Here is a 24322-nt window from a genome sequence, read left to right as displayed (position 1 = left end):
TTACTGATGTCTTCTGAACATCAGTGCAGGAAAATCAGTAAAAGAAATGTGTGTACCATCAACTCCATTTTATATATGCAAGTACAGAACAGCTACTGGCTGTCTAGCACTAGTTGTTGCCAGAAAGGTAAGTTAGAATGTCATGCTTCAGCAATCATATGGAATTACACTAATATAAAATGAGTATAAATTACATAAGACTCAGGCCCATACTATTTAATCATCATTACACTGTTGAAGATTGTTGTAATTTGAATATGTGATCAATTTTCCACATAGCAATATGAATTCAATCTTGATTTTAACATTATGTAGTTCAATTTTGATATAAACATGTACTTTCCCATTGCTAAAACAACCAGCTTACATCCCAGAAGTGCTATTTGATGTTTTCTTAATAACAATTTAAAAATAATAGCTTATGACAACATGTTGTCTGATGACATCTTAATAAGTAGTGGGCCATCAATAGTTATCATGTTACCCCATACTATGGCAGAACGGATAAACAGATTCCCACATAGAAGGGCAGTGAGGCTGACACTGCTAGTGGTCTTTTGGTTCATGGTGATTGTAGTGATTATATTTGAAGCCTGGCTCAAAACATATTTTATTTTTATTTTTATATATAAAAAAGTTGTGGTAATTGCTACTGAAAACTCAAGATGGACAAACCTGAAAAAAAATTAGGATCCCATCAACTGTGTGAGACGGGAAAAACTGAGGAAAATCATAGAGCTTACACCAATACTTCATACCAAGATTTTGTTTTTATTTCTAGAATGAGTGCAACAAAATATAAAGACATGTTGTAAATAATAAATATTACCAAGTTATAAACACTGTATTTTATAAATCCCTTTCCTTCCTTCCTTCCTTCCTTCCTTCCTTCCTTCCTTCCTTCCTTCTTTTCCTTCCTTCCTTCCTTCCTTCCTTCCTTCCTTCTTTTCCTTCCTTCCTTCCTTCCTTCCTTCCTTCCTTCCTTCCTCCTTTCCTTCCTTCCTTCCTTCCTTCCTTCCTTCCTTCCTTCCTTCCTTCCTTCCTTCCTTCCTTCCTTCCTTCCTTTTTTTTGTCTTTCTTTTTCCTTCTCTTTCTTTCATGCTATCTGAGTTCACCAGCTTCAGCTGGCCAGTCTAACTGTACAAGAGTTTAGTATCATATGAAGTAAGTACTTCCCTCTGCTCCAACAACTTCTGTCTTGCTGTTCTGGATTTCTCCTAAGTATCCTTGTTCTTCCAGGCTCATTAGTAACTTAGAGGGACTTGAATGTAGCAGTCTGATTTACATCAGTGATCTTATTCCTTTCAGCACAGGAGGGTTATCTTTTCTGTGACAAAGGCTATCGCAGATATGAATAACTATTTTCATACTGGGCTTTTTTTTTTGTCTAGCTGGAATCACACCAGCATAGATTTTGTCTCATAAATCTGACTTCACTTTATAGAGCAATAGTGGTACAGTCAGCACTCTGCCATCACAGCAAGGTGAATAGAGAAGAGTAACTTAGGTCAGTTGCTTCTTTATTATTGGCAGATGAAATAGTGTCTTCAACAGCTTCAGAGCAAGAACCAGCTAGCAGCGTGTTTTCACTATGAAGGCAGTGCCATTCTGAGAAGCCATAGCAAGAGTTTTTTTGCTAGATGCAAGGAGGGACGTGGTAAGCCACAGAGTGAAGCAAACCACTAAGTAGGTAACCCACTGTTATTTTAAAGCTGCTTGGGTGAAAATTTGGAGACTGAAATATGTATGAGACATTTTCAGGTAACAAAAATACAGGAGTTCTGTCAACTCTGGTAGACTGCAGGAAGAGGAGGATAAACACAAACACTGCAAAGTCAATCTCATCCAGTTGCAACTGTATTAAAAAAAAGTCAGGGCCAATGCTGCAGAACCTCAGATGTCCCTTGAAAAAGACAGGCATTTCATTGTAGTTTTAGTAGTTTTTCTGAAGATTTGATTGTTTCTACTGTTTGACACAGGATTATGTGTTATCCTTGCAGCAGTGTGTACTTGATATGGGCATTTTATAAATACCTGTTAGTCTTTGCGAAAGAGCAACTTCCAAAGGATTTCCACACCAGAGGACACCATTCCCACGCCCGCTGAGCTGCTCTGCTGGCACTGGACAGCCAATGGCAGCAGGGCTGAGCCTGCAGCCCTGCACTCATTGGCTGCCCTGCTGTCGCCCCACCAATGGGAGCAAAGCTGCCCGCCGCGACAGGCAGAAGGCAATGCAGAGCTGTCCCCAAGCCCTTCCTCTATTGGAAATTATTTAATCCATGGAACTGTGTTTTTTGTATAATACTTAATAAAATTATTGTTATTTGTTATAGCTTTCCTCACCACCATCTCTAACTTTCTTCTTTAGTTCCTCTCCGGGTATCTTTGGTAACATACACACGCATGTGTTCATGGCCCAGGTAGATGCATGGGAGTTTTAATTACTCAGTATTGCAATTCCCATAGAAAGCTCTAGAGAGTGCTTCTGACTTTAAACTTAGAAGATCTGAATAATCTTCAGCAAATTAAAGTTGACCTCTGAAGAATATGGAAGATTTTGACACCTGAAAAACACGTATGATTTATGGAAAAAACATGGTACCAAACTATGATTCCTTTAAAGCTAGTTGCAGATTGTTTCCAAGGACATGTAGAAGCAGTCATTAGTTATTACCAATATTCATATTTATGTTTTTGGGTATTGATAGTAATCACTTCTTCATAAAAATCTCTTCTTTTCCAGTGGTCTTAGTTGAATAACAATGGACGTTGATACTCGGAGACCTGTAAACTACGTAAGAAAAATGTGCATCTCTAAAAACAGAGATGCATTTCTGCTAAAAGGGAGTGTAAGAAACATTTTCTGATATAGTATAACAATTGTCTGTAAGAAAAGAACTTGACAACTTATAGAAAGCTTAAAAACTAAGAGTGTAAACTTTGAAAACGTCAGATAAAGTACCGATAAAGAAAATGTCTTCAATTTAAAAATACACTTATGAAAAAGCACTGTCATATACAGTTCTAATTTAATTTTACTTTTGTCGGTAATTGTCTCTTTATGAAGAAAAATTGAAGTTGCTGTGCTGAAGTTGATACAGAAATATTGGTCTTTAAGACAAAAACTGCTGTTCTTGGCTGGAGAGTGCTCTGAAGTGAAGGTAAAGATAAAAGCTTAAGAAACTTATAACAGAAGGAATTTCTCAAATGAGAAAAGAGCTGTGTTACATGATACAGGCACAAAATCAAACAGGTGAGAATAAAAGTGAACGTGGGAAAGATGCTGACAGGAGACAGTATAAAAATGGTTGTCTACTGCAGCATGTGTGTACCAACCAACAAAGGCTGCTGGCTCTCTTACCATAATACTTTTCTAAACACCAAATTCTTAACGCTGAATTGGCTCCTTCTCTCTTATTCAAATACTTTAACAGGCCCATCACATAAGATTTAAGTCTTCAGGCTTTTAAAAATGCATATAACAAGAAACATTCAGGCTTTTTAGGGTAAGAACTTAGTCAAAGAAAAACAAAACTAAAGGGAGGAGTTTTTCTCATTTAGTTCTGAAAGAGTAAGATCCACAATCATTTTCATCATTCAGACAGTGAATTTCATAGTTGCTAAAATCCACCTCCTACTAAAGATCTCTTTTACCACTGTACAAGAGAACGTTAAATGACAAATTGTAGAGCCCGAAGCGGACTTTAAATTCAATCGGCATTGGATATCCTGAGCAACAGAATAATGTACTGACAATAACCTTTACTGAGAAGCACAAGCATGCCTGATTTTTGGACGTATGTCTTAATCCATGTATTTCAGCAACTGTGGCAGACAAACCTAGAGATCAGCACATTAATACTGTGTCTCGTTCACAGATATAAGTGGTAATTTTTGCAATACAAAGAATCCAAAAGAATTCCACAGCTATGAACTGAAGCACCACGTGATCTCCCACAAAGCGAAAGTTCTGCAGAGAGCTCAGTGCTTCCTGGTTCCTGCAGTTCCTCAGCTTGGCTTCAGGTTGAACCATCCGTTTGTTATCTATACTCTGCTTTCAAGAGAGATACATGGGCTAATCAGATCCCTCATTTTTTGACCTGAGCTTTATCACTAGTTACAGGTATTGAGTGACGTGAGTGATTGACTGATTTTTCAGGACTCCCAAAAGGAAGTCTATAGAGAAGAGGTACTTTTCTTTAACAATCATCCCCTGATATTAGTTTGGATGTTTGGGTTAGTTCCCTCTCAAAAAAGAGAGGAAAAAAGGTAAATTAAAAACAAAACAAAAAATCTATTGGATTTTTATGTTTCTTTTAAAAGAATAATTAAATTTTAGTGATTTAAACACCATTTTTTATGGTGGCAGACTTGTGAATCTTTAATTCTTTAGGTCAACAACTCAGAGCCTGCTTAAAGACCTCAAAACAGAAAATGTGATCACTATTGCAAGTGATGCAAACAATGGAAATAATTAAAGAGAAAAACAGATTTTCTGACAGATAAATCACCACACAGTTAAAGACAAAGAACAGACAGTTCTGGTAGGCATTTTGCTAGTTTCCCCATAAAATTAAATAACAAATTTTTGTTAATCTTAAGAGATTCGGATTGGGGAAAATGTAGTCTGTTGAGAGACAGTAGCACAAGGAAATGTTTGCCATATTTAGATCCCCTTTCACTAAAAAATGAAGAGGTCATTTCAGGCCAATCATCCCTGGCTCCTTTCTTTAGGGGAATGAGTCTCCAGCATGGCTCTTTATATTAAAGGATTTCATGGGCCTGAGTTATAGCTATTGGTATAATCACAGGTTTCAGAAATGAGAATAGTTATGTCTTATTTCTTTGTGAATGGAGAATGTAAAGGTCATTCGGTGTATGCTACTTCAAACACCTAAAAGGAACGGTATTTTACTGCTTACTTAGCTTTTAATGTACTACATAGAAAGTATGCATAATGTTGCTACACTGCTATGCAGAAATTGAAAGAAAGAGCCTTTTTTATGAGAAAACTTGAGATATATCTGCATTTCTGATTCTGACCATAAAATCATGAGTTTTATGAAATCATGAAAGACATGAAGAAGGTAAATAAGAAACAGCCCTTCCCTGACACTTCCAATATGATATTTGGTGAGGAGTCAAATGAAATTACTGTGTCAGGTTCAACACAAACAAAAGGAGGGCTTTTTTTCACCTGGCATGTGATCAAGCTATGGAAACTCCATGACATAGAAGGTAGTGGATTCTAAATTATACATGGACTTAAAAGCAACTGAACAAATTAATGGAAGAAAAATCCCACACAACCTGTTAGATAGAAGCAGCACCTGTGTCTGAGAAAATACATTAATTTCTTGGAGGCTGTGAGAGGATTCTACATGCTTCCATGTTCTTACACTCTTCCTTAAACATCTGCGAGTGTCCAGTTTTGGAAACAGAATGGTTTTGATTTAACTCATTGGTTATGTTCTTATGACATGATTTTTTTTCCTTTTTTTTTTGGTCAGTTTTTATATTTTATTCTGTTATTTTCCAAAGATCAGTTGCAGTCTGTACAATTATAGATTATTGTTTCTTAACTTGTAATGGAAAACAAGTAGATGATGCCCATTTCCATCTATACAAGTAGGTACATACGCTGATTTAAACATCTCTCTTGTTTCAGGGCATAAACTAGTATCTCTGAAGGCTAGCCAGCTACCCTAACAATGCCTGATGAATCACAGTTTGGGAGCATTAAGAACAGGCTTTTTTCTAAAGCAGCATATGTGAACACTTCTGGAGGGTGTACGCACATAAGATGGACCAATGATCTGATCCATAACTCATGAGGCATATTGTTTGGTAACAACAAGAATTAGAAGCTTAAGGTTGATAAAATAAATTGTGCTTCACATCTGAAAAAATATCTTTAATAAGCTTTCTATCAGTTTATAAACATTGGTAGAGATTTTCCTAATCTTTACCCACTGAGAAATTTGGCAAAACATACATGAACATTATAATCAATATTATTCAGGCAGTGCTATATTGTGTTTCAAGGCATAACTTTTGAGGTGAAGCTTAACTATTGATCTATAAAGTCAGCATTTTGTTTCTTGCCATTCTCATGGCTGAGAAGTAGCAGAGAGAATTTCCCAAGTAAATTCATATTACAGCCAGCTTCACAAGGGGTATCACTGAGAAGAAACAGTTAACGTTTTATGTACATTTGTTGCTGTGGGTGCATTACATATTAAAATATACGTTCAGCCACATTCACCCAAATTCATCCCAGAGCGCACAGTGTAAAACCTCTATTTCTATGGTATTGAACTAAGACTTTCTGGTCAATCTGGAAGTATCCTAAGGCTTTCACCAATCTTTTAATTCCTGGATTATTTTCTCCTGCCTGAAGTTTCCCTTCTGCTTCCCTTTTGTTTGCTATTAATGCTTCATCTCTTCTGGGAGGGTGATTCACAGTTAATCAGCTCATCTATTCTGAGACATTCAAAGACACTGCTCTATGGACAGGCCAGCAGGCATTGGTGGTAACCCTTGTGTGCTTAAACCCTTCTCTTTCCTTGGGGGCTTCTCTGTCTCTGCTGTGTAACTGTTATGCAATTACCACCAAACCATTGGGCCTGCTGCAGACATTAGTACCATCAACAGAATTGCAGAAAATGTAATTTGGGTTACTTAATGACCAGCTTGTTTACATAGATAGACCAGGTAAAGTGGAGGGAAAAAAAAAAGTTCTACAGCTTGGAACACAAACTAATATTAAGCAGATAGAGAGAAAAACATCCTGCACTTGAACAGGAACATCTACATTGTGCTTAACATTTTTGTTTTTCCATTTTCCATTTCCATTTCTTAGTGCTTCCACATAGAAAACAAAGTTTTTGTAATTTGAACAAATATTTAAATATTCAGTCTATAGTTGAAATTTTGAACGAATTTTCCTATTTTATTATCACCATTTGGAGGGTACAAGCCATGTTCTGTACCCATGCACTGGATTCTGGAATATACTTGCTTGATATATACAAGATAAAGTTAGAGTGTACATACTAATTCCATATTGAGTGTCTGTTTTTTCATTTAACTAGAAGCAATTGTGGTCACTCATCCTCTCCTCACCTTCCTGGTTTCCTCTGTCTCAGCGTTACCAGATTTACAAGCTCACACTTGTTTTATTAGGCAGTCTTTTAACCTAGAGTTTCCAAAGACTGAATTCACAGTGTTCATGTTGCCAGACGCATTACTGTATCTTCAGTAGCAAGGACAGAAACCCTACAATTTGACATACATATTCCCATTTATTTTTATTAATTAAATTAATCTTTATTAACTGTGAGCTTGAGGTAGGTCATCCTCTTTTTCATATACACTAACATATTGTTTTTCAGATTGATTATCTCATGCTTATCACATAACTTATGTAACTGTAATATTTCCTGTTCAGAACTTTTAGCATGCACCTGCACATTATCCAGGTTGAGAAACTGTTGATGAACAAGTACCAACATGGGTTTGCTATTATAATTTCTTCCCCTAGGGGTAGGAAAATACGGTCATTACAAATCAGTCACCTACAACATAGATGTTTCACTAAGACATATTTAAAAGTAATTACCAAACACTAATTTTGCAAGCCATTTTTCCTGTCATTTGTTAGTTATCAGCCACTATCAGTTCGCCCACCAACTCAGCTATCCAGTCCTCTCAGTCTAGTTTTTGAAATCCAATTTTTATACCTTGTTTTCTCTGCATTGGGGTGAAAGCATACTTCCTAATCATTCATTTACTCGGTGAGAGGATTTAAATTGCATTTGAACCACCTAGCATTTTAGTATGTCCGGTCTAAAAACTATCAAATGTAAACCAGTCTGCTATTCTTGCACACTACACTGTCCCCATTTACTAGATCTGTTCATATTAATAAGTTTATCAAATCTTTAAAAAGCACACTAAACAGAACAGAGCAAAACTAAAACTATGAGTCTGTAAATCTACCTCTTAAGTTTAATGTCAATCCATTTTCCAAAAAGGGTGATGAAACTGAAGAAACTGTTAGCCACTCTTAAAATGTTTGGGTTTTTTTTTTCCATATTGTTATTTTACACTGCACCAGCATTGTATTTACCAGCTTCCCTATTTTTTTCCTCATTATTGACTGTGGGGTTTTTTGCTTTTGTAACCAGTTTTAACAATATTTCGATAAACTTACCTTCATTTGATAGTTATACATATAACCTTTAGTGTACTGGTTTATTTAAAAGGGAAGAATATCCCTGGTCTGAACACAGTAATTTTGGTTAAAAAGCTTCTTTATATTGATATGGGTATTTCTGTATGAGACAGGGAACACCGATACACATCACCTTTACATAATGCATGTCAGGGAGCAGGAAAGGCTAGTCAGGAGCTGAGGGTGACCACAATACAGTCTGGGCAACGACCAGGCACAGCCGCACAGACATGAGCTGGGCAAGCAGAGCAGGGGTGCTGACAGTCCTCATGACAGTCCAGTGGCCATCAGACAAGGTAACAAAAAGCAAGATAACGGGTCTAAGGTCAACCCAGGAAATCCAAACAATAATTTGGGATCAGGACTGGGTACAGGTATATCTATACCACAGCTCAAGCCACGACTGAATGCTAGGGCCTGAGCTTGCCTATGGCTCCTGAGGCAGAGGGTGTGTGGTGGAAGTACCTCATCTCAAGTACTCCAATTAGTGCTAGAAACACTCCTTCTCATCTACCCAAACACTTCTTTGACTTACTATAACTGTGAATAAATCTTCCAGGACTTTTTGCATAAATGTCTACCATATTTTGTATTTATAACTTGAATGAGTATGATTTCTCCTACTCAGCCTCTCTGGGGAACAAATGGGACATAAAAATACATATCATCTCTCTCTCCCATCTTTCTAGCTGACAACATTCCTCAGCCAAGCAATTGGCTTCCACAGCAACCTGCAGTTTAGAGGTCTTTATAAGCCAAATTTCCAATTTTTTCATTCCTCACATCTCCAACTCTAAAAAGTCAGAAATTGTTAAATTCCGCTAGAAATTGCCAAACCTTCCTGAAAACTTCCTGTAAAACATGATTAATAAAATTGTTGTGTACCTGTTTGATCCTGTTTGCCAACTCCAATAAGGCATGTTTCAAAATCAGTCTTACTGCACTTTTTGAGTCAAGGTAAGCTTTGTTTTCAGCAGACTGCATTTCATCTCTCCTTCACTTCTTTCTGAGAAGTCTCCAGTCCCCTTTATGACCTTACTTGGGCTTGTAGGTCTTTCTAGCCATCCTTTATTGCCTTTTCAGCAGCTTTGGTTTCCGTCACCAACAGTGCAAAATGTTCTGTCACAGCTCTGCAACAGCACCAGCTCACAGCCCCTCTCTCTGCCTTATTTTCTTTGACTTCTGTAGTCCCTCAGCATCGGACATTTATTTCTGCCCGGGACTCCAGTCTGCTGCTTACCACACCGAATACCGTCCCCGTGGGGAGGGCTCACCTCTGTACAGGGCTTTCCAGGATGCATGCTCCTGGTGTGACTACCAGTCATCTGGTGTGGCTACCAGTCCCCACAGGATCGCTACGGGCTCTGGATCACGCCTGTGGCGCCTTTTGGCCCTGTTCAGGGTGTGCCTGACGATTCAATTCCCACTGACAGGGCGTGAGGCGCCGTGGCGGGCAGGGAGGCAGCTCTCCTCCGCGACCGGCGGTGGGTCACCTGGCGCTCCTGCTCGGGACGGCTCTTCCCCGCTCTTGAGCCACTAAGGGCGGCCGGCGGCTGAGAGGGGACCGGCGGCTGAGGAGGGGCCGCCGGCTGAGGGTCGCCGCCCATCCCGCCGCGCGACACCGGCCTGAGGCGCGCTGAGGGGAGCCGGCGGCAAGGCGGGGCCGCCCACGCTCGTTGCCGTGCCCACATCGCGGGGCGCGCGGCGGGTGTCCGCTGGCCCCGCCCCGGCGGCCCCGCCGCACTACAGCTCCCGGCGGCCCTCGCGCCGCGCCGTGACTCGGCTGGGGCGACGGTGGCGCGGGCCGGGATGGAGTGAGGGGGCGAGCGGCGGAGAGAGCGCAGCCCACCGAGCTCCGGCCCCCGCCCCCTGCCTCTCTCTCTCTCTGGCCCGGGCTTATGCGGCCCCCCAGAGACCATGGGATCCAGGATCAAGTGAGTGCCCCCCGGAGCTCTCCAGCCCCGCTTGCAGGCCCTCAGGAAAGCGGGAGGGCTGTGGAGAGCGAGAAGGGGACTTCCCCGCCCTCCTTCCAGCTCCGTGTGAGGCCGGGCGGGCGAGACCCCGGCAGAGCCTGCAGGCCTCGGGGTAGGGCGAGGAAGAAGGGGAGAACGAAGGGGGAAGAGTGCCTCCCGCCACCCCGGGCCAGCTGGCGGCCGGGCAGGGAGGAGGCGGCGGGGCAGAGGGCCCCGTCCGTCAGACCCCAGCTCGGCGGCCGGACCCCGGGGCGGGGAGCTCCCCCGTCCCCCCTGCCCTGAGGAGGGAAGGAGAGTGTCGTTTGCCGCCCTCAAACCCAGCTCTGGTCTGTTCTCTGCTGTCTTTCTCCCTGGCTTCAGCTCTCCGTGTGGGAGCGTGTAGGGCCAAGCTGTGAGGGCAGTTTGAATTTTATCGGTGCAGGCCTGGAGGAGGACTGGGGCTGCTGGAATTGGGGGGGCTCCCTTGTGGGCACTGGTGAGGGCTGTTTTGGGGCAGTGTTGGGGTCGAGAGAGTGCAAAGCCTCTTGCCTAGGTGAGAGTGTGCTAGAGGAAGGATGGGTAGTCTCACGATGATATCTTGAAAGTCCATTAGCAGGGGGATTTGGGGGAAGGAGAAGAGTGGTGCAAGTGATTAATGTGTTGGGCCTGCAGCTCCATGCCCTCAATATTTTTTTAATTTTCATAAAACTGGGGGTTGATTTATTGATAAGCCCTGTCTGTATGTTTGGTATTGTCACGTTAAAGATCTCAGTTCATTCTTATGCCGTTCCAGACAAATTCAATTCCTCTGAGACAGGTAGAGGTGTAATAAAGCTATCACCAAGCAGGGAGTGCTGACATCTTTGTGCATGAAAGGTGTGACAGAGCGGAGACATCCAGTTAGATTGTATTTTATTCAGCAGTTTCAGTAGGTGCTGTTGAGCAATTGCTTTTCCTTCTTGAACAGAGTGTTCTTCAAGATTACATAGAGCTTTAACGTTTCACCTCTTTTGTTTAACTTGAGTATGAGACTGGAGGAGACATAGTTTGTAGTGTCCTCAGCATGATGACACATCTTTGTGTTCCTGAGGCCATAGGCTGGATAGACATAAATGTGTGTTTGTCCAGCTGGGTGTTTTAGGGAAATGTAAGCAGATAATGAGTGCTTGTAATAATAGCACTGGGGTGATAGGTTGGTTCCAGAAAGCAGCCTTCCTTCTTCTGGAGGTACTCTGGGGATAACATGTACGCTTTTTTGGTGTATGGGTTCTCAGCTGTTGCTACAAAAAAATTCAAAAGTCTGAGAAACTAGTTAAACTCTTAGCCTGTTTTCAAATACAGGTAGAATCTAAAATTGTTACTATTTTTAACAGCAGAGCATGTTGCATCTGTAACTTGCACCTTCGGATCTTGCAATGGTTACCCTTGCTTGGGTCACTTCAAGATTATGGTCTGAAATGACTTCTTATGATGACCTTATCTTAAATCTATCAAAAGGCTGATGCTCACTGAAAGTACAGTTTCTTTTGTGTACGTACTGAATCCACAAGCTGTGTTTACGATCTTTGGGTTTTTGATTGCTACTTTGACATTTAATGGCTTTGCATATGCTTTGCTGAGTGTGAATGTCATCACTCAGATGAGACACTTCAACTGGAAACCTCACTGGTATCTGTGAGGAGATATAGTAGTTAGAAGTATTTATTACATCCAGTGGACTTTCGGGCTTTTCTGTGCAAAGTCTGTTTCAGTGTGAACATGTCTTTCAGGATTACAAGCCCGTGTCTTTCTCTGCCACCAGGAAAACATAGGTGATTGCATAATATAAGCATTACTTTTCATTCATCTTGGACTTTGTGAGAAAACATTTTGTCCATTGTGTGATTAAGCAAGTTTGCCTTGAGCAGCAATGAGTAAATTTCTTTTTTCCACTTCGGACAGAACATTGTGCCCAAGTGGACTATGGACAAAATTTCAGAACAATCTTGAAGTATGTAAAGAATGAGAGTGCCTGTCTGAATCTGAGCTGGATGTTTGATCCAGCAAAGATTTTGAAGTTGATAAGTAGCTCCCTTATTGGGGCAGATGGGAGTGTGAATGAGAAAACTATTTTATAATCAGGTGTGGTGAGGCATGTCTCCGTTGGTGGTGTTGCCAATATGTGTTGGAGCCCTAGCGAAAATCCGGTCATCGGATCTCTTGCTTCTTGCTATGGATTGATAATTATAAGGGGTATTAGACTCCTTGGCACATGATCATTTGCACACACTGTGATAAACTGTGTGTGAAACCTGGACATATGTGTCAGTTATATTTTTGATGGATGTAAGGTAATGAGTCATTTGAGTGAAAGATTGCTTAGAGGAAATTATCAGTAGCTACATCAGTCTGAAGTGAAAGAAATCAAGAAGTTGCCAGCAATCCTGTAAGCTTTTGGCTTGTGTATAGCTGCAGGCGAAAAAAAGGTAAATTGAGTATTGGGTTACACTGTTGGGTTAAGCTTTGTGTTGGAGCATGTCATACTGTATGTGCAAGGCACTCAGTGCCAGCAAGGTAATATAAAACAGGAATCTAGTTAACCTGGCTGCTATCCCTTCTTGGTAGCCTTCAGTGCTCAAGACATTATAAAAGAGAAAGGATTGTTTTATTTTTTTTAATAATGTGTCGATATCAATCTGTTCAACAGAATTGCATTGCACCATAAAAAAACTTGGCATGTTCCTTTCCAGAGGTGGTTGTGTTTCAGTGATGACAGAAGAGATCCCTAATATTAATCTGGGAATGCTTTCAGCTGTTTAACATAAAGTTATGTACTGAAATGTAACACTATCTACCTAGGGAATACCAGGCAGAAAAAGTTAAATATGTGGAAACTAATCAAGGTTTATCAAACAGTTTCAGGCTCCTCTCATGCCTCAGTTTTTAAGTAGAATGATTCTGTTGTAAGTGCTATTACGTTTTCCTTTGTGTAGGGAAAAAAATGCTCCTGACAGAACTGAAGTAGGCTTTAGATATGTAAAGTACGTACTTGCATACGTACAGCTTGTGAGAAGAATTTTGTTTAATTTTATTCTGCACAAATCTCTTGCAATTGGGTAAAAACTAATAATTTTGATTGTAAAAGGTACATAAACATCTTATTTAAAATATTAAATTACTTTAATAAATTTCTTCAATTTAATTACTTCAGTTGAATTTCTTATGGATTGCTTTGATACTAAAGCTATTTCTACATCAGAGAGATAAGAAGTAATTCATACAACTAGCATACAAAAAGCATTCTTTTCTCATCGAGCTCCTTCCTTAATTTTAATTTACAAAATTTGCATTCCTTCTGAAATTTTCCAGTTATCAAATAAATGGGTTACTATGTATTTTTGTACATATATGTCCTATGTATTTTTTTATTGCATCTGTAAGTTCACTTGATAACTGACCATGGGTCTTTAAGTGATTCTTCCTCTTGGGAGGAAAGGAAACTTTGTGTGTATTTAAGTTTATAATGCTATGGATGATTTCAGTGGGTTGAGGTTTCAATACAATGCACAGGTGGCATTACATGTCTGCAGGGTAGTTTAATAGTCATAAAAATGGACTGCAAAATATACATATTATGATGCATGTTTATGGTATATATTTGCAAACTGTATGAAGTCTCATAGTGACTTGTTTCCTGAATTCCTCTGAAAAGTTATAGAATATTCAGAATTCAACAATGACTTCATTCTCATACTGAGGTGTTAGCTTGTTGAATGCAGCCTTTAATACTAAATTTCTGACTTGGCAAAGCTACTTTAATTTCACTGTTGATGGAAATAAGTGGACGTTTGTTGTAGAATATTAAAATACAAAATTTAATGTCTTTTTGTCTGAAAGGTTTGGTATACAGTATGTGCTCAACAGCTGTGTTATACAGTGTTTTCACTAAAGAATTTGAACACAGACTCTAACATAATACTAAAAAGGTGTTTGTTATTTTATCCATTAGCTGTAAAAATATTATAAAATTTATAAACTTTTAATTAAGGAAACAGGGTGCTAAAAATAAAGACATAAACAAGGGAGGTAAGATAGGGCTGCACAGCAATATATATAAAAGGAAAAATATATTTATGGTGTTAAGTGGTTATCATTTCATCCTTATCCTGTACCATGATTGTAGGAATATAGCTAAAAATCTTGCTATTTGAAGCAGATCATATGCAACAACTGTAAGCAGCACAGAGAGAATTATGCAAGTTTGTATTATATTGTAAAATAATTGTTGATTTGTTGATTTTAAATTTCTCAGCACTTAGAAATGTAATTTTCTGAAAAATGGCTACTTAAGGCAAATCAGTTGGGAACTGGTGGCAAATTAAATTAATTGAATTGTGAACCATTGTTGCTCCTGAGAGGTGCTCTGTAAAACTGTAGAGTGTGATCCTATGCTACTGAAACCAACGGTAGCTTTTCTGTCGGTTTAAATAGGTGTGGGGTTTGGCTTAGAGCCACTTGAGTTACACTTAAGTGGGCCTGTGGCATGGTTAGAAATGTTTTGTTTAATCCCTGTTGGTGTTAAAGTACGATTAAAAATAATATAAATTCTCCGAAGAGTAGGCTGAACTCCTTGACCTGTTTATATGTTTGCTTTGAGATACTGGGTATGGTGAGTTTCATTTTTTAAATTATTATTCGGGTAGGAATTCTAGCATGCACACATATATATATGTGTTTTGTCACTATTTTCATCCTTAGCTGTAAGGGAGCTAACCAGATTCACAAGTTAATTATACCTCAAGAATTTTCTAATGTTAGATAGTTTACATTAACACATAGGAGACAATATTATCACTATATAAGCAGCCATAAATTTAGAGCAGTAATTATGCAGTTTTGATTCTTGGTTTTAACTAGAAAATCTAAGAGTAAAATATCACATGTTCAGACTTACAAAATCCTTATTTCAGTAACTAAACAATTATAGTCTAATGTGTGATTCTCTTTAATCTCATAAAAATTTTTGGAGTAGCTAAAATTGTTAGAGTCAGGAATTTAACTCAAAATAAGCTTTCTTATATAATCACCTGCTGCCTTTACATGCTCCTTATGAAATGTAATTCCAAAGGTTCACTTATGGAGTTATATTAGTAAGAACTGAAAATGTACACTAAATATGGGTTTTTTTTCTTAAGTTACATATCACTAACTTTCTACTTTTATTACTAGTATATTTATAACTCTGGAGCAGAGTTATAAATGCTCTTTCCTCAAGCTTCATTTACATTTTGTAGCTGAATTTGGTATCACTTTTTACTATTGCGCCTATTTCCTTATTTTGTGTGTATCTGGTAGTTTTCTGGATTTAAGACTGGACTTTCATGAGGTAAAACCTTCTGCATTTGTGATATTCTTCAGCACGGTCCTTTTTTTTTTTTTTTGACAAAAACGTAGAAATATTTTGACAGGTATTAAAGAGGTGAACTGTCTTCATCCTAAATACAGCCTCTTAGGTTTTCCAATAACGTATGCATAAAATTACTTTGCATGCTCTTGACTGCAGTTTTTTTCTTTTTTTTTCTGAGTAAATAGGTGTCATGAAGTTGAACTCAAGGGTCACAGTAATGAAAATGTGAATCTGGGTTGTTTGTCCCATGTTGGACAATGTGACTCTGTTTTCAGTTTGGTGAAGAGAAAAGGGTATTGAGGGTTTTATTTTCCTGAAAAAAATCCCTATATTTAGCACATAGGTGATTTACTACTCATTTGAAAGTAAAGGTGAAATAAAAAGAACTTGCTTTTGCAAGTTGCACATGTAATCAAAATTACTGTTATGGCCAAGAACTGAAATAACTATAAATGGCATGGTTTTCTTTTCCTGGCAAAGTTATGAATGATAGGCCTGTGATATTTTAGTATCTAGAAATGCAGACTAGTCAAAACAATTGAATTGACTTAAAGGTTCTGTGTGCTTGATTTCTATCGTTTTGATTTGGTTTTTCTTTGTGGAAGTTTGGGAGATGCCCTGTTCATATGGACTTATCTGAGCTTCACTCACGTCTTATTACATACTAGTAAGGCAGAAAGATCTGATGCGAAACCGTCACAGACAATAAAACAAGAAATCTAGTTTGGCAAGTTGTCCTTGTAACATGCATTCTTAGAACGCTTTTTGACTGGGTAATTGAAAGCACACTTGAAAACAAATTCTCACTGCACTCAATACTTTTTTTTTTCTTTCAGACAAAATCCTGAAACTACCTTTGAAGTGTATGCAGAAGTAACCTATTCAGGAATCAGTTGCATTGGGAAAGGTACTGTTTTGCACTGAATTATACCTGTTTATTGGCTAAAACTATTCTTAAGAACCATATATTGGGAGATAATGAAATAAACTTAATATTGCGCTGTTCTAGCTTTTAAAGATATCTTAATGACTGGTTCTGCGTAATCTTTTAAAGTTAAGACTAATAATGAGAAATTTTTTGCCTCTGTCCCTGAATGTGGGCCATTTTACAATTTCTTTGACTGTTTTGCCTTTTTTGTTTTTTAAAATAGAAATAACTTACTTCATTAGCTTGAAAGAGTGAATGTATTTTCACATTTGTGTTTGCTGCTCATATAAGAAATGGGTAGTTTTAAAACAAAAAACACTCTAAAATTTCTTGTGTGGAATTTTTTTTTTACTTCCTCATTCTTACTTGTCTACAGAAATATTTTTATCTGTTCCCAGATTTTTTCTTTGATCAAATGATTTTATCTAAAAATAAGCCATGAACACAGCTTATGATTTGGTTAACTGTTTTTACCAAACGTTGTTATCAAGCCATGATTATACAAGTATTTTTCTATAAAGTTATTTATGACAAGTATTCCTATGTTTATGGTAGAGAAGTCCCATAACTTCAAAATCAACATGTAAGTATATTTGTGAATTTTTGACTGTTCTTTTTTCTAAACTTGAAGAACTTGATGAAATAATGAGGAAAAGCAAAGGTTGAAATTCATAATTCCAGAATTTAGTTCAAGATACTGTTTTGTGAGATCAGTCTCTAGAATGTTACACAGAGGAGGTACGTCAAAATCAAATAATTATGATTAGTCAACATATACTGAAGTAATATCCCTTTTATCTTTTATGAAATGATCATGAATATATTGTATATATGGTATAATGAACTGATGGAAAGGATTTTTATATTTTATTGACTGGAAAGGCACTTATCTCCTTTTATGTCTGTACTTGTTTGTTTCAATCTGCAAAAGTCAAATAGCTGCAACTCTTTCCTTTACTGCCAAAGCCTCCATAGGAGTTGTAACTGGAATACAGTTTTGGCTTGTCCTACTGCTCTATGCCATCACAACTATTTGATGTAACTGCAGGAGCCCTTTTAATAACTGGTCTTTGTTTCTGCACATCTGACCTGGATTCTAGTGCCAGAAAATCTGAACAAATTTGACCATAAACATTACATTGTACAGTACTAGTGTCTGGGTATAATCTTCTCTTTGAAGTTTGTTTGCATCCCCCTGGAGGGATTAATTCCCTGCTGTGGGAAGGTGGGTTAAAAAGCACGGAAACTACTTTACAGGTTTTTAATTGGAGAATTTAGTATACATTTTGTTCTATAAACCAACTGATTCTGTGGGAGTTTCACTTAGTTGTGTTTTTAGGCTTGTTGTGTGCACATGTAGGTGCAAAATCTTCAGAAATTGTTTCTAGTGAGTAAAAAAAATTGTTTTAATAATTCTTTTTACAACTCATATTCTGAAGTTTCTAGTTCTCTCTGAATTATCTTTTAAAAGATTATTCCCAAGCATTTTTTTTGTATTTAAGAGGTGTTCTTTATTCTTAGAAGTCTTAGATTTGTCTATCCCCAAATATTCTGTCCTTCTGTTCTAAATGAATGTTGTTTGGTTTTCTTCAGTGTCAACTGTATTAACAGCTATGCTGTATCCCAGGCAAATCACCATTCTAGAAATATAAACCTAGAGACCTCCATTAGTCTTTTCTACTCCTTGGCTAGCTGTTCTAAGCCAGAAGACCAACAATATGCATCTGCTTTTTTTATTTATTATTTTTTAGTCAAAGAATGTATCTTAAATGGCAAGGAGCAGTTACTGTTAAGAAAAGCAAAATTTATAAAAGGTGTATAAGGAGCAAATTATCAGGCATGTTAAAAAAACCTTATTTCTTCCTGTGTAATGGATCCCAAAATTAACTAAGACAACTCTTTTTGAAGTTCATATCTAGTATAATAGTGCTATTGATCAGTTACAATGCTCTTAATTCTTAAATCAATCTTCTGACATGGTTTTGAGGAGAATGAATCGCTCCAAAGCTATAATAGTCCTAGTGTGGGAGATTGTCTGGCTTGTGGGATGGTAAAACATGCCTCTATTTTGTTTTATTAAAAAGTTTGTGAAGCAAAGGATGTTTTCCATGTGACTCTTAAATATCAACTGCAATTACAAGATTTAATATATTTCATAGCTGAAATGGGAGATACTGACTGGTGTTATTAACTACTGACAGACAGTTGTACTTTCAAGTAGCTTTATTGCTCATGTTATTGTTAACAATCTTGCATTAAATGTTTATTTCATTAATAACTTTTGAAATGAATGAAAGCAGCGTTATCCATTGACTATGATATGGAATCATAGAATCATTTAGGTTGGAAAGACCTCTAAAATAATTGAGTCCAACCATAAACCTAACACTGCTAAGTCCACCACTAAACCATGTCCCTAAGTGTCATATCTACATGTCTTCTAAGTACCACCAGGGATGGTGACTCAACCACTTCCCTGGGCAGCCTGTTCCAATGCTTGATATAGAGGCTCCCTCTTAGACAAGTCCCTCTTAGTCTCCCTCAAGACAGTTGACTGCAGAAGGAAAAAATCTGTTCTGGGCTCCAAGAAAGACATCAATATACTGGAACAAGTTCAACAGAGGGCCACCAAGATGGTGAGTGAGCTAGAGCATTTGCTCTGTGAAGAGAGGTTGAGAATGCTGGGCTTGTTCAGCCTGGAGAAGACTTCAGGGGACCTGAATAACAGCTTTACATACCTATAAGGAGTTCATCAAGATGAGATATGAGGTGTCTTCACAGCGCTGCATGGCAGGAGGACAAGAGGCAATGACATAGTCTGAATCAAGGGACGTTCTAACTGAATATCAGGAATGTGTTCACCATGAGGACAGTTGAGTATTGGACCAGGTCACTCAAAGAGGTTGTGCATTCTCCATCCATGGAGGTTTTCAAGACCTGACTGGATCAGAGCCTGAACAACGTGGTCTGACCTCACACTTGGCTCTTCTTAAAGCAGGAGGTTGGACTAGAGAACTTCAGAGGTCCCTTGCAGCCTGGATTATCCTAAGAGCCTAAGATTTGATTCCTGGAAGTGTAAGCTTTGGGAACATCTGGAGAATGTTTTGTACTCTTATTAAGGTATGAAGAGAAAATTTCATCAAAACTGAAGAAGCTGAAAAAGCAAAAGTTGTTTTATTCCAGTCCAGGCAGAACTCTGCCAAACCACAATGAAATGTGTGATTTGAGGAAGGAAACGATCACTGGATCAACTCAGCTGTGGTCTCTCTGTCCTTTTCCCTCTAGATTGTTTAGAAATAATGATCATCTGTGCTCAGCATTGGTGATTTCTATATTTCTGGCACATTAAGTCTTTGGTACATTATACAGTTCCAGCATTCAGTTGTACCTAAAAGCTATGTTTGTGTTTTTTCTTTCTTGTATTCATAGATCTTATTTGTGGACTTACGGACTTTTGTTACTTGGTCACTTTATGTAAATGTTATATTTCTGTTTTGAGAACTGTGAAGCAAGATAGCTGCAACTGCGACTAGCAACATGAAGATGAATATTTTTTATTAAGAAGATATTTCCTAACAGAAGACAATTACCAAACCAGTTTTTTTGCCTTATGATTTCCATGGAAGCTGGGAATTCCCCTTAGCTAATTCAATCTAAGTTAGTGTGTGTGGTGTTTTTGTGTGGTTTTTTTTTTTTTTAAAGAACATTTGACATCCTCAAATTGAACGTTAATACAAACCTCTTTTATCTTAACTTTGTTCCCACTTTTTTTTTGGGGGGAGGCTGTCCGAATTCAGAATTTTCTCACTTAATACTTCAGTGATGCATTCATTCATGTTCTGCTTTTCAGTTTCATCAAATAGTACCTACCGTTCTATTGTCCATAACCTCTTCTGATAAAATGTTGATGCCTTCTCACCAAAAGTCTAAGGCAGCAAAATAGAATAGAAAGAATGGAGTCTGCATCTTTACAGTGACAGTACAGGGAAGTTATCTGGTCAGAAATCTGTGCTGTGTGTGTCAAGTATAAGTACGTCAAGCACTGGAACTTTGCAAGTCTAGTGCTTCTTACTGACTCCCACGCACTTACTTTCAGGAAGAGAGGAAAAAATAGTCATGGTTTTGCTTGAAAAGTGGAATATTATTATAGGGAAAATATTGACTAAAACTTGTAGTGTTAATACTTTGATTCTTTCCTTTGTAGTATTACGTAAATACTGGGTAATGGCTGACTCAGAGGAAAATGTGGGGTTCCAAGGCTGATATAGGAGGCTGGCAAATAGGCTGACTTAGGTTAAATAGTCCTAACATGTGCCTCTTGTGCAGTGGTGTAATTGGGATGGGGTAAAATGCCAATACTGTACAGATTGGCACAATAAGTCAACTCTTCGACAAGTGTGGCTGGTACCTTTGGTTTTCAACAATTGCAGGTGAATAGAAAGATTGTTAGGACTTATAAAAAATTTGATTACTAAGACAAATGGCAATTCACATATAAAGCTGTAATATTCGGTAGCCTTTGTGTCTTTGCCTTTAGGCATTTTAGTGCTGTGTAGTTCTGACAGCAGGAGAATTTCTAACTTTCCTTATCATTTAGATATAAGGAGGCCATCTGCCTCACTAAGTCCAGGTGTATTGCTTTTTAAAAAAACTGCAACCGAACAAAAAGTGTTTAGATTTATCATGATTATTTGGAGGTTTCACTGATATAAGTTAACCTTGCTTCAGGAATTAAATAAGATAGAGCATTAAAAATCATAGATAGAGGGGAATAATAATACAGCTTATTGCCCAGCAGATACCAGTAATATATTCTGGACATCATCTATAATTGCATTACTTTTGCCTTTCTGCTGTGATACTTAAGTAATTAAGTATGACTTGGGAGAAATGAGTAGGTGTATGTTTTAGGTGGAACTATAATTATTTTGGCACTTCCGAACACTATCTAAAAGGTTTAAGGTCTACCGTTGTTTTTGTTAGCATACTGCTTTATGTTATGTTATGTTTTAGTGTTCACCCTAGTTTAAGAAAAATGTTTAAAAACCAAACTGTTTTCAGTGCTTTTCATACTCAATACCACAGTCTTTGCAGCAGTGGATGCCTGTGCTGTTTGTTTCATCACTGATGCAGCTGGTGCTTCTCAAATTCAAGAAGCGAATGGGTATCCATTTAAATCTTAGCTGCAAATGCTAAGTCCTCTAATATTAGGGCAGGGCATTCCATAAAATGGCCCATTCCTAAGGAAATAACATTGGATGTTCTAAACTAAAGCTACAGATTTCAGTTTTAACTTATTTTAATGTTTTTAATACTGAAATCAGTGTCTTTAGTGCATGATCTTCTCTCATTCTTTGGAATTGTTACATGCCGTGGATAATTTGAGAACAAAATAGACACTTTGTATGAAATATTACTATTTTACTGGGTTTGCTTTCCTATTTTAAACTTCACATGGAGGAAGGGAAAATGCATTTTATGAGATTCTGAACGCCTTCTAATGGAGGGCTTGCGTATTTGTCATGACATCTCATAATAGTGAAACTCCACAGAAATTGAGGTAGTAAATTACGAAGAAACAAAAGTATTGTTTCTTTTACAAATTGTAACAGCTTAAGTTAGCTTAAGCACTTCTAGAAATTAATTTCTTATACTATTGACATATTGTATGCTTGCAAGTAGAGTGAAGTGCATTGGAACGGTGTTTCTTTGTTGTTTTTTTTTAAACCTCTGCGAAAAGATTGTTTTGGTTTTTTGAGATGCAGAACTGGAAAGAGTCTAAAAGCAATTTTAGTTTAAATACCTATATAAAGAGAGCAAAAGCACACTAATTACTTAAGAAATCTTTCTTTTAATTTTCAGAGCACTTTATGATGTTAAAACTGCTGCAGACCATTCATCAGAAATATGATGTGATAAATTTAAGGATCTTGCTGGACCTGAGCCAAAGATCCGCTCTTGTTAGATGGGGCTGTGAGGACAATTTTAGTCTGACTGTCAAACTGTTCATGTAGAAGAGAATTTGTTAGTCTAAGGTAACCGATCAAAATAGTCTCTAAAGTATGAACATTTGAAAGTAAATGCTCACAAGAGTAAGACACCCCCCCTACACCCCTGTCTGGGAGGACGTAGCATGCTTTTGTATGGGGTTTTTGTGTTCTCGCCAAAGCAGACATTATAAAAGTATGTCAAATCTGTAGCTTTACCATGTAGTGTGCCAAAAGGCCTTTTTCTCCAAGGACCTCATCTTTCATCTTTTTGTGAGTGTAGCATAAATTCTTGCTGTGTGTTCAAGAAAAAAGCTAAAATGGTTTAGTACAGTTAAAGGATTTCTTTCTTTCCTTTTCTTTTTTTTTTAAAAACGATGGTAAGTTGGCAGCCTAAATGCGATAGCATGGACAAAGTGTAAGTGCGTTAGAGTTTAAGAAATGTTCACTGGATTAGTAAAGGAAATGTAGTTTATACTACTTCTTTTATGACAGAATTTAAAAGGTCTTGCTGTAAGACTCGCCATGTGCTTCTTTCTTTTCTCGCAAACATACCACTAAGTTGAAAAGGGAGATGAATCTTAGAAGGAAACTATTAACTCTGAGGGAGTTTATCATTGTTTGAGAGAAAGGATGAAATTTGCATTTGAATTGGCTCTGAGAGTAGCATGTACTACTAATCTTGTTCCTACTAGAAGCTTGTGAGTAGTTTAAGTACTTCCTTCTTTACTTTTCATGTTCTAGCCTTGTGTTGTAATAGCTCTTTCCCTCCCTCCCCCTCTTCCCAGTAGATCACAAATGTTATAACTTAAACTAATCGAAGTCCTTAACTCTACCGGGAGAAGCCATGATGTGCTTGGGCCCTAAAATTACTGCAGTTGTCACTGTGGTTTCCATGAGAGGACTTTCACAGGTAGAGAGAACTAGCAGGTTTCTGTCTCTGCAAAATAGACACGCTGCTACTTCTTATCATTATCTTTTTGTCATATGTTGTAATTTTAGATAATAGAGCAGTACCTTCCAAATAGATGAAGTATTTTCTTGAACATAAAGTTACCGGAGTAGGATTAAGTTAAGAATTGATAATTCAAATGTTTGTAAACTTTGCTATCAGAGCAATGTTTTTTTGTTTTTGTTTTTGTTTTTTTTTTTTTTTTTAAGGTGAAAACATTTTGTTGGTCGAAGTCTGCCTGTGTTTAGAAACAGATAACATATTGGAGGTTTAGGAATATCAAAGGAAGGGCAAAATTCAGATCTCTTTCCATTCAATAAGGACTTTCTGTTGAACATGTCCTGTAATTCAGTATCACAAGTTTTCCTATCCCATCTTTATGGTATTATGTTGCTACACCTAACTTCCTAAAGCAGGATTCGAAAAGTAACCAAATCAAGTAGATAGGTAGTATTTGGGAGTCCTAATTCTCCTAAGCTGCTGCTTTGTTTTTCTGTTTCCATTTGATTGCTTTCTTCCAAGTACAAACAAGGTGGAAGATTTTCACAAAGAATTTACGGAACTTCCTAGGACTGCAGTGTCCAGATGAACTAAGTAGCACTGTCTGAACTGTTTTGGTTGAAGACAGTTCACAGTTTGTCTTTTACAGTATGAATGAAATGCATAACTCAATTTGAAGAGAAACTCACTTTGTGAAATGATATCATCAGAATCTGTCATGTTGCAAGTCATTATAAATTTTATCTAACACATTTTTAGGTGTGTTCTTAGCTGATGATACTAGATTTAATAAAACCCAAACATGTTTGGGTACAACTGAAAGTTCTTCCATTTCTGTATGTTATTTTGTGGGAAGAGTTCTGTTGTTTGTCCTTCTTGCT

At 37.8% G+C, this 24322-nt stretch overlaps 1 protein-coding gene across 10 annotated transcripts in view; it reads left to right on the top strand.

Annotated features, from left to right (window-relative positions):
- Positions 1–9978: 9978 nt before the first annotated feature.
- The window catches only part of DENND1A (DENN domain containing 1A), a 206067-nt gene continuing 191723 nt past the window's right edge, over positions 9979–24322 (top strand). For 5 of the 10 annotated variants that reach the window (XM_054220423.1, XM_054220425.1, XM_054220421.1 and 2 more), the window contains exons 1-2: positions 9980–10170; positions 16411–16481. In XM_054220423.1, coding sequence (XP_054076398.1) covers positions 10154–10170; positions 16411–16481 — 88 coding nt within the window. In that variant the 5' untranslated portion in view covers positions 9980–10153. Of the gene's footprint in view, positions 10171–16410; positions 16482–24322 lie in introns of all 10 variants that reach the window. The other 5 variants (XM_054220426.1, XM_054220424.1, XR_008469271.1 and 2 more) reach the window with 3 other exon arrangements.

The sequence above is a fragment of the Rissa tridactyla genome, chromosome 14 (assembly GCF_028500815.1).
Source record: "Rissa tridactyla isolate bRisTri1 chromosome 14, bRisTri1.patW.cur.20221130, whole genome shotgun sequence".
Lineage (NCBI taxonomy): Eukaryota > Metazoa > Chordata > Aves > Charadriiformes > Laridae > Rissa > Rissa tridactyla.
This window is presented reverse-complemented; position numbering and strand designations above follow the sequence as displayed.